The sequence below is a fragment of the Salmo salar genome, chromosome ssa10 (genome assembly GCF_905237065.1).
Source record: "Salmo salar chromosome ssa10, Ssal_v3.1, whole genome shotgun sequence".
NCBI classification, from domain to species: domain Eukaryota; kingdom Metazoa; phylum Chordata; class Actinopteri; order Salmoniformes; family Salmonidae; genus Salmo; species Salmo salar.
Window position 1 is genome coordinate 124805703 of NC_059451.1, and position 14879 is coordinate 124820581.

The window sequence follows — 14879 nt, forward strand, 5'->3', positions numbered from 1 at the left end:
CTTGGTGTTGTTGGGCACAGGGACTATGGTGGTCTGCTTGAAACATGTTGGTATTACAGACTTGGTCAGGGACAGATTGAAAATGTCAGTGAAGACACTTACCAGTTGGTCTGCGCATGCTCGACGCACACATCCTGGTAATCCGTCTGGCCCTGCAGCCTTGTGAATGTTGCCCTGTTTAAAGGTCTTATTCACACCGGCTGCAGAGAGCGTGATCACACAGTCGTCCGGAACAGCTGGTGCTCTCATGCAAGCCTCAGTGTTGCTTGCCTTGAAGCGAGCATAGAAGTCATTTAGCTTGTCTGGTAGGCTAATGTCACTGGGCAGCTCATGGCTGTGCTTCCCTTTGTAGTCCGTAATAGTTTGCAAGCCCTGCCACATCCAACGAGCGTCAGAGCCGGTGTAGCAGGATTCAATCTTAGTCCTGTATTGACGCTTTGCCTGTTTGATGGTTCAGAGGGCATAGTGGGATTTCTTATAAGCGTCCGGATTACACGGAACCCAAACCGGCTGGGTGCGTGCGCCATCGTGCATAAATGTATTTTGTCCCCCCCACACCAAACGCGATCACGACACGCAGGTTAAAATATCAAAACAGTCTTTGAACCAATTACATTAATTTGGGGACATGTTGAAAAGCATTAAACCTTTATGGCAATTTAGCTAGCTAGCTTGCACTTGCTAACTAATTTGTCCTATTTAGTTAGCTTGCTGTTGCTAGCTAATTTGTCCTATTTAGCTAGCTTGCTGTTGCTAGCTAATTTGTCCTGGGATATAAACATTGAGTTGTTATTTTACCTGAAATGCAGAATGTCCTCTACTCTGCCAACTAATCCACACACAAAACAGTAAACCGAATCGTAGTCATCTCTCCTCCTTCCAGGCTTTTTCTTCTCTGGACTTTATATTGTGATTGGCAACTTTCATAAATTAGGTGCATTACCGCCACCGACCTCGTTCGTCTTTCAGTCACCCACATGGGTATAACCAATGAGGAGATGGCATGTGGGTACCTGCTTCTATAAACCAATGAGGAGATGGGAGAGGCAGGACTTGCAGCGTGATCTGCGTCAGAAATAGGAATGACTTCTATTTTATCCCTTGGCAACGCAGACACTCGTTGGCGCACACGAGCAGTGTGGGTGCAATAATTGAATAATATAGGTTTCTACATTTATTTTGCACGTGACGCGAGCGGTGTAGTCAGCCTCTTAGTGTCCCGCTCCTTGAAAGCGGCAGCTCTACCCTTTAGCTCAGTGGGGATGTTGCCTGTAATCCATGGCTTCTGGTTGGGATATGTACGTACAGTCACTGTGGGGACGACGTCGTCGATGCACTTATTGATAAACCCAGTGACTGAGGTGGTGAACTCCTCAATGCCATTGGATGAATCCTGGAACATATTCCAGTCTGTGCTAGCAAAACAGTCCTGTAGCTTAGCATCTGCTTCATCTGACCACTTCCGTATTGAGCGAGTCACTGGTACTTCCTGCTTTAGTTTTTGCTTGTAAGCAGGAATCAGGAGGATAGAGTTATGGTCAGATTTGCCAAATGGAGGGAGAGCTTTGTACGCATCTCTGTGTGTAAAGGTGGTCAAGAGTTTTATTTTACTTTTTTTTTCTCTGGTTGCACATGTAACATGCTGGTAGAAATGAGGTAAAACAGATTTTAAGTTTCCCTGCATTAAAGTCCCCGGCCACTAGGAGCGCCGCCTCTGAATGATAATGTTCTTGTTTGCTTATGGCCTTATACATTGAGTGTGGTCTACAGCTTATCATAAGGTACTCTACCTCAGGCGAGTATTGAGACTTCATTAGTATTAGATTTCGTGCACCAGCTGTTATTTAGAAATACACACAGACCGCCACCCTTTGTCTTACCGAAGCCAGCTGTATGTTCTCTCTTGCCGATGCAGCGTAAACCCAGCCAGCTGCATGTTATCCATGTCGTCGTTCAGCCACGACTCGTGAAACATAAGATAGTACAGTTGTTAATGTCCCGTTGATCGGAGCTCATCCGGTTTATTCTCCAGTGATTGCACGTTGGCCAATAGAACGGATGGTAGAGGCGGGTTACCCACTCGCAGTCGAATTCTTACAAGTCACCCCGACCTACGACCCCGATGTCTCCATCTTTTCTTCATGCGTATGACGGGGATTTGGCCCTTGTCGGGTGTCTGAAGGAAATCCTTCACGTCCGACAACCAGTGTACAATACAAGTGTCTCAGTGTTGAGTTAACATGAGTTTTGCCTTTTAGGTCACAATGCGTCATACATATGGCCCCCCAGGAGCCAGAATGTGGCCCCCCAGGAGCCAGAATGTGGCCCCCCAGGAGCCAGAATGTGGCCCCCCAGGAGCCAGAATGTGGCCCCCCAGGAGCCAGAATGTGGCCCCCACCCCCAGGAGCCAGAATATGGCCCCCCAGGAGCCAGAATGTGGCCCCCCAGGAGCCAGAATGTGGCCCCCCAGGAGCCAGAATGTGGCCCCCCAGGAGCCAGAATGTGGCCCCCAGGAGCCAGAATGTGGCCCCCAGGAGCCAGAATGTGGCCCCTGGCTCCTTCCATAACCGGTGTCGTTTTGTATTGAAGACCCCATCCAACGGAACCATGCAAAACTAACCATGTTTCCTTTCTGTTGTTTTTAAAGATGTTTTGGTCAGAATGTATTGCGTTCGTTGCTAAATGAATTGCCTCATTGAGGACATTGAAGCGTTCCCGAATCTGAATGTTTCCTCTTGTTGTGTACCTCCAGGCTATGGCAGGAGAATATCTCTCTGAAAGATCTCCAGAGTAAAGGCGTTTGTCTTCTGAAGCTGCAGATAGGAAGCCAGTCGACTGGCCTTTATGGACGATCACTCCTCCTTCTAGAACCCAGAAAACACATGGGCGTCTCTGTGCTGCCTAGCAACAACTTTGGACCCGGTAAGAGCGTTGAATATCATAGCTTATGGTCTAGCCGTCTTTATTTATCTACTGTATGTAAGACAAGCCTGGTTCCATATATTTGATGTCCTGCCAACTCCTGTGGCCATTTGGAGTTGGCAAAAAAAGCACAAACAAGTCTATGAAAAGGCTATTTACATAGACTAAACTAACTCTCTGATTGGTTTGTCTGTGGTCGCAGGAGACATAGTGGGTCTGTATGACCTGGATGGCTGTAAGCCGTCCTCCCAGCTGTGTACTGGTGTCGTGACCCGCATCAGTCAGTCGGCTGTAACCGTGGCCTGTGAGGACTCGCCAGACGGGCTCAACCTGGACACGGACGCTTTGTACAACCTCATGAAGCTGGCTAACGATGTCACATACAAACGCATGAAAAAGTTCGTAAGAAAACCAATGCCTGAGTTTAACCGTTACCCTCCTGACCTTAACACTAACCTAACTCTAATCCTAACCTATTCCGTTACTTGTTGTCCACAGGGCCTTGAACACTCTGAATGGGTACAGCAGTGGACCAGCTGCCGATTTGATCAGCGTTCTCTTTGGCTATTCAGAACCTGGCTCTATATCACAACCAAGTAAGGTTTCCTCTCAGGAATATGTTATGAGCTTGCTGTATCACACGAGATCTGGAATTATACTCTCTGAAATAGAAGAATGTGAAAATTATTGCCTTTTTGTGATTTTTGGACATCAGAAAAAAAATATTCACAACTCTCAGATGCAAATATAAGATTGACAATTCTCTCTCTTCTTTGTTCAGATGATCTGTCTTTCCTGAACACTGGTCTGGATGAGTCTCAGAGACAGGCGGTGTCGTTTGCTCTGTCTCAAAGAGAGGTAGCTGTAATACACGGACCGCCAGGCACCGGCAAGACAACCACTGTGGTGGAAATCATCCTGCAAGCGGTCAAACAGGGACAGAAGGTAGAGATTATGTCATACAGTACATTGGTGTGTCCGTTCTTATCAAGAGAATTATCAAGCATTGACAATTTTATGGCACACAAGTCAATAAATTGCAGAATCTGGCTTTAAATCTGGTTTAGGTTATCCCTTTAAATCTGGTTTAGGTTATCCCTTTAAATCTGGTTTAGGTTATCCCTTTAAATCTGGTTTAGGTTATCCCTTTAAATCTGGTTTAGGTTATCCCTTTAAATCTGGTTTAGGTTATCCCTTTAAATCTGGTTTAGGTTATCCCTTTAAATCTGGTTTAGGTTATCCCTTTTAAATCTGGTTTAGGTTATCCCTTTTAAATATGGTTTAGGTTATCCCTTTAAATCTGGTTTAGGTTATCCCTTTTAAATCTGGTTTAGGTTATCCCTTTTAAATATGGTTTTAGTTATCCCTTTAAATATGGTTTTAGTTATCCCTTTAAATCTGGTTTTAGTTATCCCTTTAAATATGGTTTAGGTAATCCTTTGTAATCATAATAATGGCTTGATTGTTTTGTTAGTCACACTTGGGCCAGATTTAGACTCTTATTGGTAACCGAGCTACATACCCCAACCAGAAGCCATGGATCACAGGCAAGATCTACACTGAGCTAAAGGGTAGAGCTGCCGCTTTCAAGGATTGGGACACTAATCCGGACGCTTATAAGAAATCCCGCTATCCCCCTCAGACGAACCGTCAAACAGGCCAAGCGTCAATACAGGACTAAGATCATACTACACCGACTCTGACGCTCGTCGGATGTGGCAGGGCTTGCAAACTATTACAGACTACAAAGGGAAACCCAGCCGCGAGCTGCCCAGTTTACGCGAGTTTACCAGACGAGCTAAATGTCTTTTATGCTCGCTTCAAAGCAAGCAACACTGAAGTATGCATGAGAGCACCAGCTGTACCGGACGACTGTGTGATCACGCTCTACGTAGGTGATGTGATCAAGACCTTTGAACAGGTCAACATTCACAAGGCCGCGGGGCCAGACGGATTACCAGGACGTGTACTCAGAGCATGCGCCGACCAACTGGCAAGTTTCTTAACTGACATTTTCAATCTCTCCCTGACCGAGTCTGTAGAGGGTAGTGCGTACGGCCCAGTACATCACTGGGGCCAAGCTTCCTGCCATCCTGGACCTGTATAATAGGCGGTATCAGAGGAAGGCCCTAAATACTTGTCACCCAACCCGCACATTGACTCGGTACCGGCACCCCCTGTACATATATACCCTCGTTATTCTTATTTTGTTGTTAATTTTAATTTTTTACTTTATTAAATATTTTCTTAACCAACAATGCAGTTCAAGAAATAGAATTAAGGGCTTGTAAGTAAGCATTTTACAGTAATTTTATTTGAATGTTTTTCTCTGTTTTATTTCTCTGTTTGTCCCGTAGGTCCTGTGCTGTGCTGGTTCTAACGTGGCGGTGGATAACCTGGTAGAGCGCCTGGCTAAGGCCAAAGCTAAGGTCCTGAGACTGGGCCACCCTGCCCGCCTGCTAGAGTCCATTCAGAAACACTCGCTAGACGCCGTCCTCGCTCACAGTGACAACACCAACATCATCGCTGACATACGCAAAGACATTGACAAAGCTTTTGTGAGTATTGATAATATGGTATCAATGACAAATCACATCTTTATGTGAGTATGATGAATTTCCAGTAGATACCAGAATGTTCTCTATTTATTTGACTGGTAAATTATGATAACAGATATTTTGGTATCAGAAGTTACTGTAATACAGTACCAGTCAAATGTTTGGACACACCTACTGATTCAAGGGTTTTTCTTTATTTTTACTATTTTCTACATTGTAGAGTAATAATGAAGACATCAACACTATGAAATAACACATATGGAATCACGTAGTAACCAAAACAACTGTTAAACAAATCAAAATATATTTTATATTTGAGATTCTTCAAATATAAAATATATTTGTTTTACACTTTTTTGTTTACTACATAATTCCATATGTGTTATTTAATAACTTCGATGTCTTCACTACTATTCTACAATGTAGAAAATAGTAAAAATAAAGAAAAACCCTTGAATCAGTAGGTGTGTCCAAACATTTGACTGGTACTGTATTACAGTATATCAATGTCCAGAAATTCTACATGTTAAATCATTGATCAGCTCCCAGCTCGTCGCATTCGGATTTGCGCAATACTTTTAGACTTAGATAATCAGGTCATTTTCTCTGTGTGTATTTTTCATGATGTATTGGAAGGCTTCTAGGTTTTGCTATTGTTGTGTTTTCTCAATGTATGGTGAAGATGGGGATGAAGAAGATGAATGACAAACGAGATCGGATCCACCTGAAGAGGGAGGTAGGAGAGCTGAGGAAAGAGCTGAGGACCAGGGAAGCTACAGCCATTGCTGAGGTCCTCAAACGTGCTGATGTTGTTCTTGCTACTAACACAGGTGAGTGATGGTGGATATCAACAGTTGTTCATTAGGGGCACACACTATAAAACGTTTCAAAAATGTTTTGCAACAACAACAAAAAAGAAGGAAAATGTGTCTTTCTGATTTGAACAAGTCCTCGTAGCCCCTTTCCTATTTCAGTCTGTTTTCTTCCCTTTGGTGCCTAACGAACACAACCCTATGTCTCCATTTTGACTCGATGGTGTCCTATTGAACAATGTAATATTACCTGTCTGTGTTGTCTCCAGGTGCTAATGATGGTGGCCCTCTGAAGAACCTACCCGTGGACCATTTTGACTGGGTGGTGATCGATGAGTGTGCCCAGGCGCTGGAGAGCTCTTGCTGGATCGCTCTGCTCAGAGGCAGGAAGTGTATCCTGGCTGGAGACTACAAGCAGCTGCCACCCACCATCAAGTCTCACACGTAAATATCAGCTCTTCTTATTGGTCCCACAAACGCATATATATGTTGCTCTGTGTATAATCAGTGGAATTTGGAGACCAAGGGGGTTAGATAAGGAATAAGATGGGGCGTAAAACGGAGCCTTGTGAAGGCTGGGCTTAAAATTTAAAGGCGTCCCATCTTCCCGGGATGATAAATATACATCTGGGACGGTTCCGAACAGACTCCTGGGACGGTTCTGAACAGACTCTGGGACGGTTCCGGACAGACTTCTGGGACGGTTCCGGACAGACTTCTGGGACGGTTCCGGACAGACTCCTGGGACGGTTCCCGATCTGACTCTGGGACGGTTCCGGACAGACTCCTGGGACGGTTCCGGACAGACTCCTGGGACGGTTCCGGACAGACTCCTGGGACGGTTCCGGACAGACTCCTGGGACGGTTCCGGACAGACTCCTGGGACGGGTCCGGACAGACTCCTGGGACGGTTCCGGACAGACTCCTGGGACGGTTCCGGACAGACTCCTGGGACGGTTCCGAACAGACTCCTGGGACGGTTCCGGACAGACTTCTGGGACGGTTCCGGACAGACTCCTGGGACGGTTCCGGACAGACTCCTGGGACGGTTCCGGACAGACTCCTGGGACGGTTCCGGACAGACTCCTGGGACGGTTCCGGACAGACTCCTGGGACGGTTCCGGACAGACTCCTGGGACGGTTCCGGACAGACTCCTGGGACGGTTCCGGACAGACTCCTGGGACGGTTCCGGACAGACTCCTGGGACGGTTCCGGACAGACTCTCTGGGACGGTTCAGGGACAATAACTTTTTGTCCCGAAAGCAACAAAGATGATGCAACAGATCAGAATGTTTAGCTTCAAGTGTTCATAAACTATTATTGCTTCACATTAAAGCTCAGCGATGACCACACGGCGGTAGACTTTCAAAGTGTACCTCACATGAGAACGGGTTAATGAGACAGAGATGACCTTTGTTATAAATGTATAAAGAGGAAATATTTGAAAATGCAACGACTAGCTAGCATGGGTTGCCTTTGGCTGCTGGATATTGAAAGAAGGTTGATTTTGTAAACCAATAGAACATGAGAGAAAAAAACTGTTTTTAATGGAAGGCAATGTTAATACAGTCATTCCCTCAGCATTTATATGGTCGGATTTTGGCTGCTTTGAAACCAGGATTTTGGCTGCTTTGAAACCAGGATTTTGGCTGCTTTGAAACCAGGATTTTGGCTACTTTGAAACCAGGATTTTGGCTGCTTTGAAACCAGGATTTTGGCTGCTTTGAAACCAGGATTTTGGCTACTTTGAAACCAGGATTTTGGCTACTTTGAAACCAGGATTTTGGCTACTTTGAAACCAGGATTTTGGCTACTTTGAAACCAGGATTTTGGCTGCTTTGAAACCAGGATTTTGGCTACTTTGAAACCAGGATTTTGGCTGCTTTGAAACCAGGATTTTGGCTGCTTTGAAACCAGGATTTTGGCTACTTTGAAACCAGGATTTTGGCTGCTTTGAAACCAGGATTTTGGCTGCTTTGAAACCAGGATTTTGGCTGCTTTGAAACCAGGATTTTGGCTACTTTGAAACCAGGATTTTGGCTACTTTGAAACCAGGATTTTGGCTACTTTGAAACCAGGATTCTGACTAGGCTACTTTGAAACCAGGATTCTGACTAGGCTACTTTGAAACCAGGATTCTGGCTAGGCTACTTTGAAACCAGGATTCTGGCTAGGCTGCTTTGAAACCAGGATTTTGGCTAGGCTGCTTTGAAACCAGGATTTTGGCCAGGCTGCTTTGAAACCAGGATTTTGGCTAGGCTGCTTTGAAACCAGGATTCTGGCTAGGCTGCTTTGAAACCAGGATTTTGGCTAGGCTGCTTTGAAACCAGGATTTTGGCTAGGCTGCTTTGAAACCAGGATTTTGGCTAGGCTACTTTGAAACCAGGATTTTGGCTGCTTTGAAACCAGGATTTTGGCTACTTTGAAACCAGGATTTTGGCTGCTTTGAAACCAGGATTTTGGCTGCTTTGAAACCAGGATTTTGGCTACTTTGAAACCAGGATTTTGGCTACTTTGAAACCAGGATTTTGGCTACTTTGAAACCAGGATTTTGACTAGGCTGCTTTGAAACCAGGATTCTGACTAGGCTGCTTTGAAACCAGGATTCTGACTAGGCTGCTTTGAAACCAGGATTTTGGCTAGGCTGCTTTGAAACCAGGATTTTGGCTAGGCTGCTTTGAAACCAGGATTCTGGCTAGGCTGCTTTGAAACCAGGATTTTGGCCAGGCTGCTTTGAAACCAGGATTTTGGCTAGGCTGCTTTGAAACCAGGATTTTGGCTAGGCTACTTTGAAACCAGGATTCTGGCTAGGCTGCTTTGAAACCAGGATTTTGGCTAGGCTGCTTTGAAACCAGGATTTTGGCTAGGCTACTTTGAAACCAGGATTTTGACTAGGCTACTTTGAAATAAGTTAAGACATGCCTCATAAAATGGCATAAAACATCCAGGTTTAAAACAATTCCGTTAATGGTTAGATAGTTTGAAAGTGCTGACTGGCTCCGCTCAGAAGGTCTGCGTTTCTCTGGTCTTCTCTCCGTTCTTGTGAACGAACCGTGCCTCGACTATGTCAACAGAATCTGCGGAATCGATGCACCAAGTCTAGAACCAACAGAACCCTGAACAGCTTCTACCACCGAGCCATAAGACTGATAAATGGTTAACCAATAGCTACCCAGACTAACTATTTAACTATCTGCATTGACCCTTTTTTGGGGGGGGGATTATCACATATGCTGCTGTTACTGTTTATCTATCCTGTTGCCTAGTGACTTTATCGTTACCAATATGTACATATTTACGTAAATTACCTCGTACCCCTGCACATGGACTCAGTACTGGTACCCTGTGTATATAGCCATGTTATTACCTCATACCCCTGCACATGGACTCAGTACTGGTACCCTGTGTATATAGCCATGTTATTACCTCATACCCCTGCACATGGACTCAGTACTGGTACTCCCTGTATATATAGCCATGTTATTACCTCGTACCCCTGCACATGGACTCAGTACTGGTACCCTGTGTATATAGCCATGTTATTACCTCATACCCCTGCACATGACTCAGTACTGGTACCCTGTGTATATAGCCATGTTATTACCTCATACCCCTGCACATGGACTCAGTACTGGTACCCTGTGTATATAGCCATGTTATTACCTCATACCCCTGCACATGGACTCAGTACTGGTACCCTGTGTATATAGCCATGTTATTACCCCATACCCCTGCACATGGACTCAGTACTGGTACCCTGTGTATATAACCATGTTATTACCCCATACCCCTGCACATGGACTCAGTACTGGTACCCTGTGTATATAGCCATGTTATTACCTCATACCCCTGCACATGGACTCAGTACTGGTACTCCCTGTATATATAGCCATGTTATTACCTCATACCCCTGCACATGGACTCAGTACTGGTACCCTGTGTATATAGCCATGTTATTACCTCATACCCCTGCACATGGACTCAGTACTGGTACCCTGTGTATATAGCCATGTTATTACCTCATACCCCTGCACATGGACTCAGTACTGGTATCCTGTGTGTGTATATAGCCAAGTTACAGCCTAATTAGACTATATGGCTATAAAGGTCTTGGGAAAGTTGTGTACATTAAATAAAACCAGAGAGGAAGAGGTGAACTGGTGAATTTGAGAGGCGTACAAGACAGATTACCAAAACACGATCACAATGGGTGTTTTTTTCTGCCTGCCCCCTCCTCTCTCATAAACTCTGACTTGCCTCAGGGCCTATTCATTACGCCAATTATGTTGCAAGTGTGTGTTCACTCTTCCGTCTGTTGCGTGTAGAATATCCTAGCCGCGAGACATTGCAAGCCAATAAATTGTGAGATGCAGCTTTTTGATTGCCAATAGATAGGCCTAGTGCACGGTTCTGTCTGTCTGGTGGCTGACCTGCCTATCCTGATAGACTTCAAGATGGCGCTGAAGAACATGGCTGACGTTTTACATTCTCCAAACCAATTGTGCTATTTTGTTATTTTTTTTGTGTAACATATATTTTTTAAACAATTTTTTATTTTTTTTTACTTATTGTGTACCTAATGTTGCTGCTATCGCCTCTTATGACCGAGAATAACTTCTGGACATCAGAACAGCGATTACTCACTGCGAGAAGGATATCCTGCTTTCACTGGAACAGGCCCAGATACGCACCTTTTGCGTGAAGAAAAGACGCCGGAAAAGGGGACGCAGATCGGGGATCCTTCTGGGAATCCGGAGGCGAGCGAGTAAACTCCCACTGCCTTCCATCCTTCTTGCTAACGTGCAATCATTGGAAAATAAAATTGATATTATTAAGATTATCCAACGGGACATTAAAAACTGTAACATCTTATGTTTCACCGAGACGTGGCTGAACTAAGATACGGACAATATAGAGCTAGCGGGATTTTCCATACCCCGGAAGAACAGAGAAGCTACCTCTGGTAAGACGAGGGGTGGGGGTGTGTGTCTCTTTGGCAATAACAGCTAATATTAAAGAAGTCTTGAGGTATTGTTCGCCTGAGGTAGAGTACCTTATGATAAGCTGTAGACCACACTATCTACCAAGAGAGTTCTCATCTATATTATTCGTAGGCATCTATTTACCACCACAGAGCGATGCTGGCACTAAGACTGCACTCAACCAACTCTATAAGGCCATAAGCAAAGAAGAAAATGCTCACTCAGAAGCAGCGCTCGTAGTGGCCGAGGACTTTAATGCAGGCCACTACGAGGACTTTAATGCATCACTTTTACCACATTTTTACCAGCATGTCACATGTGCACAGAAAAATCCTAGACCACCTTTTACTCCACACACAGAAATGCATACAAAGCTCTCCCTCGCCCTCCATTTGACAAATCTGACCATAATTGTATCCTCCTGTTTACAAGCAAAAACTAAAGCAGGAAGTACCAGTGACTCGCTCAATACGGAAGTGGTCAGATGATGCTGATGCTACGCTACAGGACTGTTTTGGTAGCACAGACTGGAATATGTTCCGGGATTCATCCAATGGCATTGAGAAATACACCTCCTCAGTCATCGGCTTCATCAATAAGTGCATCGACGACATCGTCCCCACAGTGACTGTACGTACATATCCCAACCGGAAGCCATGGATTTCAGGCAACATCCGTATCGAGCTAAAGGCTACAGCTGCCGCTTTCAAGGAGTGGGAGACTAATCCGGACGCTTATAAGAAATCCCACTATGCCCTCAGACGAACCATCAAACAAGCAAAGGGTCAATACAGGATTAAGATTGAATCCTACTACAAGCGTCAGAGCCGATGTCGAACGTGGCAGGGCTTGCAAACTATTACGGACAACAAAGGGAAACCCAGTGACGTGAGCCTACCAGACGAGCTAAATGCCTTTTTATGCTCGCTTCGAGGCAAGCAACACTGAAGCATGCACGAGAGCACCAGCTGTTCTGGATGACTGTGTGATAACGCTCTCAGTAGCCGATGTGAACAAAACCTTTAAACAGGTCAACATTCACAAAGCCACTGGGCCAGACGGATTACCAGGACGTGTACTCAAAGCATGCGCAGACAAGCAATCAAATGTCTTCACTGACATTTTCAACCTCTCCCTGACTGAGTCTGTAATACCTACATGTTTCAAGCAGACCACCATAGTCCCTGTGCCCAAGGAAGCGAAGGTAACCTGCCTAAATGACTACCGACCCGTAGCACTCACGTCTGTAGCCATGAAGTGCTTTGAAAGGCTGGTCATGGCTCACATCAACACCATCCTCCCAGACACCCTAGACCCACTCCAATTCGCATACCACCCCAACAGATCCACAGATGATGCAATCTCAATCACACTCCACACTGCCCTTTCTCACCCAGACAAAAGGAACACCTATGTGAGAATGCTGTTCATTGACTACAGCTCAGCGTTCAACACCATAGTGCCATACTGACTTGTTGCACCCTCGACAACTACTATGATTATTATTATTTGACAATGCTGGTCATTTATGAACATTTGAACATCTAGGCCATGTGCTGTTATAATCTCCACCCGGCACAGCCAGAAGAGGACTGGCCACCCCTCATAGCCTGGTTCCTCTCTAGGTTTCTTCCTAGGTTTTGGCCTTTCTAGGGAGTTTTTCCTAGCCACCGTGCTTCTACACCTGCATTGCTTGCTGTTTGGGGTTTTAGGCTGGGTTTCTGTACAGCACTTTGAGATATCAGCTGATGTACGAAGGGCTATATAAATGCATTTGATTTGATTTGATCTGCCACGATGATCCTTAACACAGGGGACCCCTCAGGGGTGTATACTTAGTCCCCTCCAGTATTCCCTGTTCACCGACGACTGCGTGGCCAAACACGACACAAATATTTTCTGCTTCTTGAACTGCACAGTTGGTTAAAGGCTTGTAAGTAAGCATTTCACTGTAAAGTCTACACTTGTTCTATTTGACAAATAAAGTTTGATTTGAGATAGGCCTAGTGCACGGTTCTGACATGGTCTGCCTGGTGACTGAACTGCCTATACTGGCCCCTCCTCGCTCTCTCCGTCCCTAGCTAGCTCGCTATGAAAGATCTGAGGTACGTGAACCATTCCAGAAATACAGAATCTTTGGGGTCGATTCCTAGCGAAATCAAATCTTGACTCTCAGAAATGTCGAGTAATCAATTATTTTTGGAGTCAACTATCCACCACTACGTCATCGTTGTTAACAGTTGTAAAAATGGCAGAGAAAGGCAAGCGACAGCAGAAAGTTCTGTATGGCAATACTTTTAGAGATTAAATGAGAAGTAATCTAGGAAGACTCTCGCTGCTCTGGACGACCAGGTGCTTTCGCTCTCCAAAGCTGATGTGAGGAAAACCTTCAAAAGACTATACTTACAAAGCCGCCAGCCCAGATGGCTACCTGGCCGTATCCTCAGTGTGTGCTGACCAGCTGGCGGACATCTTCTCGGACATCTTCAACCTGTCCTTGTCCCAATCTGTAGTCCCCACCTGCTTCAAGGAGTCCACCGTCATCCCAGGCTGTCGTCCCCACCTGCTTCAAGGAGTCCGTCATCCCAGTGCCCATGGAAAAACAAGGCTATTGCACTCACCCCATGAAGAGCTTGGAGAGGCTGGTCATGGCCCACGTCAAGGCCAGCATGCCAGGCACACTGCACTCACTCCAGTTTACCTACCGCTCCAACAGATCCACAGAAGATGCCATTTCCATTGCTATTCACACGGCCATAACACATCTGGACAAGAGGAACACCTATGTGGGAATGCTGTTCATTGACTACAGTTCAGCATTTAACACTATTGTTCCCTCCAAGCTCAACACCAAGCTCAGAGCCCTGGGTCTGGACACTACCCTCTGTAACTGGATCCTGGACTTCCTGACGGGCAGACCACAGGCTGTGAGGATTGGCAACAACACCACCACCACACTGACTCTTAACACAGGGCCGCCCCCCAGGGATGTGTCCTCAGCCCTCTGCTGTACTCCCTGTTCACCCATGACTGTGTTGGTTTGCATGACACCAACTCCATCATGAAGTTTGCTGATGACACCACGGTTGTAGGCCTGATACATTTGAATTGCATATTGACAAACTTTTGTAAACGGCTAAAAATCAAGCTAGGCTTCCTCTATAGAAACAGGACACGTTTGTCCTCTACAAATAGAAGACAAATTGTGCAAGATACTTTTATGTCTGTTATAGATTATGGGGATATTATTTACATGCTACGGCATCAACGCTTAAATCGACTGGATGCTACTTATCATTGCGCACTTAGGTTTATTACGGGTGCTAGCTACAGAACTCACCACTGTGTTTTATATCAACATGTTGGTTGGACTTCGCTGTCCGTGAGACGAGAACAACACGCTCTCGTGTTTGTCTATAAAGCACTTCTGAATAAACTACCTTCTTATTTATCATCACTCATCAATATTAGAATTGGAATTCCTAAAACCAGGTCTCAAACATGGATTACACTTGTGGTCCCATGCGATTTCCACAGAGTTGGGTATGGCTGCCTTTTCCTGTTCCGCTCCTTGCTTATGGAATAGCCTGCAGACCAAACTTAA

At 45.4% G+C, this 14879-nt stretch overlaps 1 protein-coding gene across 1 annotated transcript in view; it reads left to right on the top strand.

Moving 5' to 3' along the window:
- Positions 1-14879, top strand: part of ighmbp2 (immunoglobulin mu DNA binding protein 2) — a 31517-nt gene that overhangs the window by 3455 nt on the left and 13183 nt on the right. Inside the window, exons 3-9 of the mRNA XM_014126092.2 lie at positions 2753-2922; positions 3125-3320; positions 3421-3518; positions 3704-3867; positions 5280-5480; positions 6163-6310; positions 6562-6736. Of these exons, the coding sequence (XP_013981567.2) occupies positions 2753-2922; positions 3125-3320; positions 3421-3518; positions 3704-3867; positions 5280-5480; positions 6163-6310; positions 6562-6736 (1152 nt within the window). The remainder of the gene's footprint in view (positions 1-2752; positions 2923-3124; positions 3321-3420; positions 3519-3703; positions 3868-5279; positions 5481-6162; positions 6311-6561; positions 6737-14879) is intronic.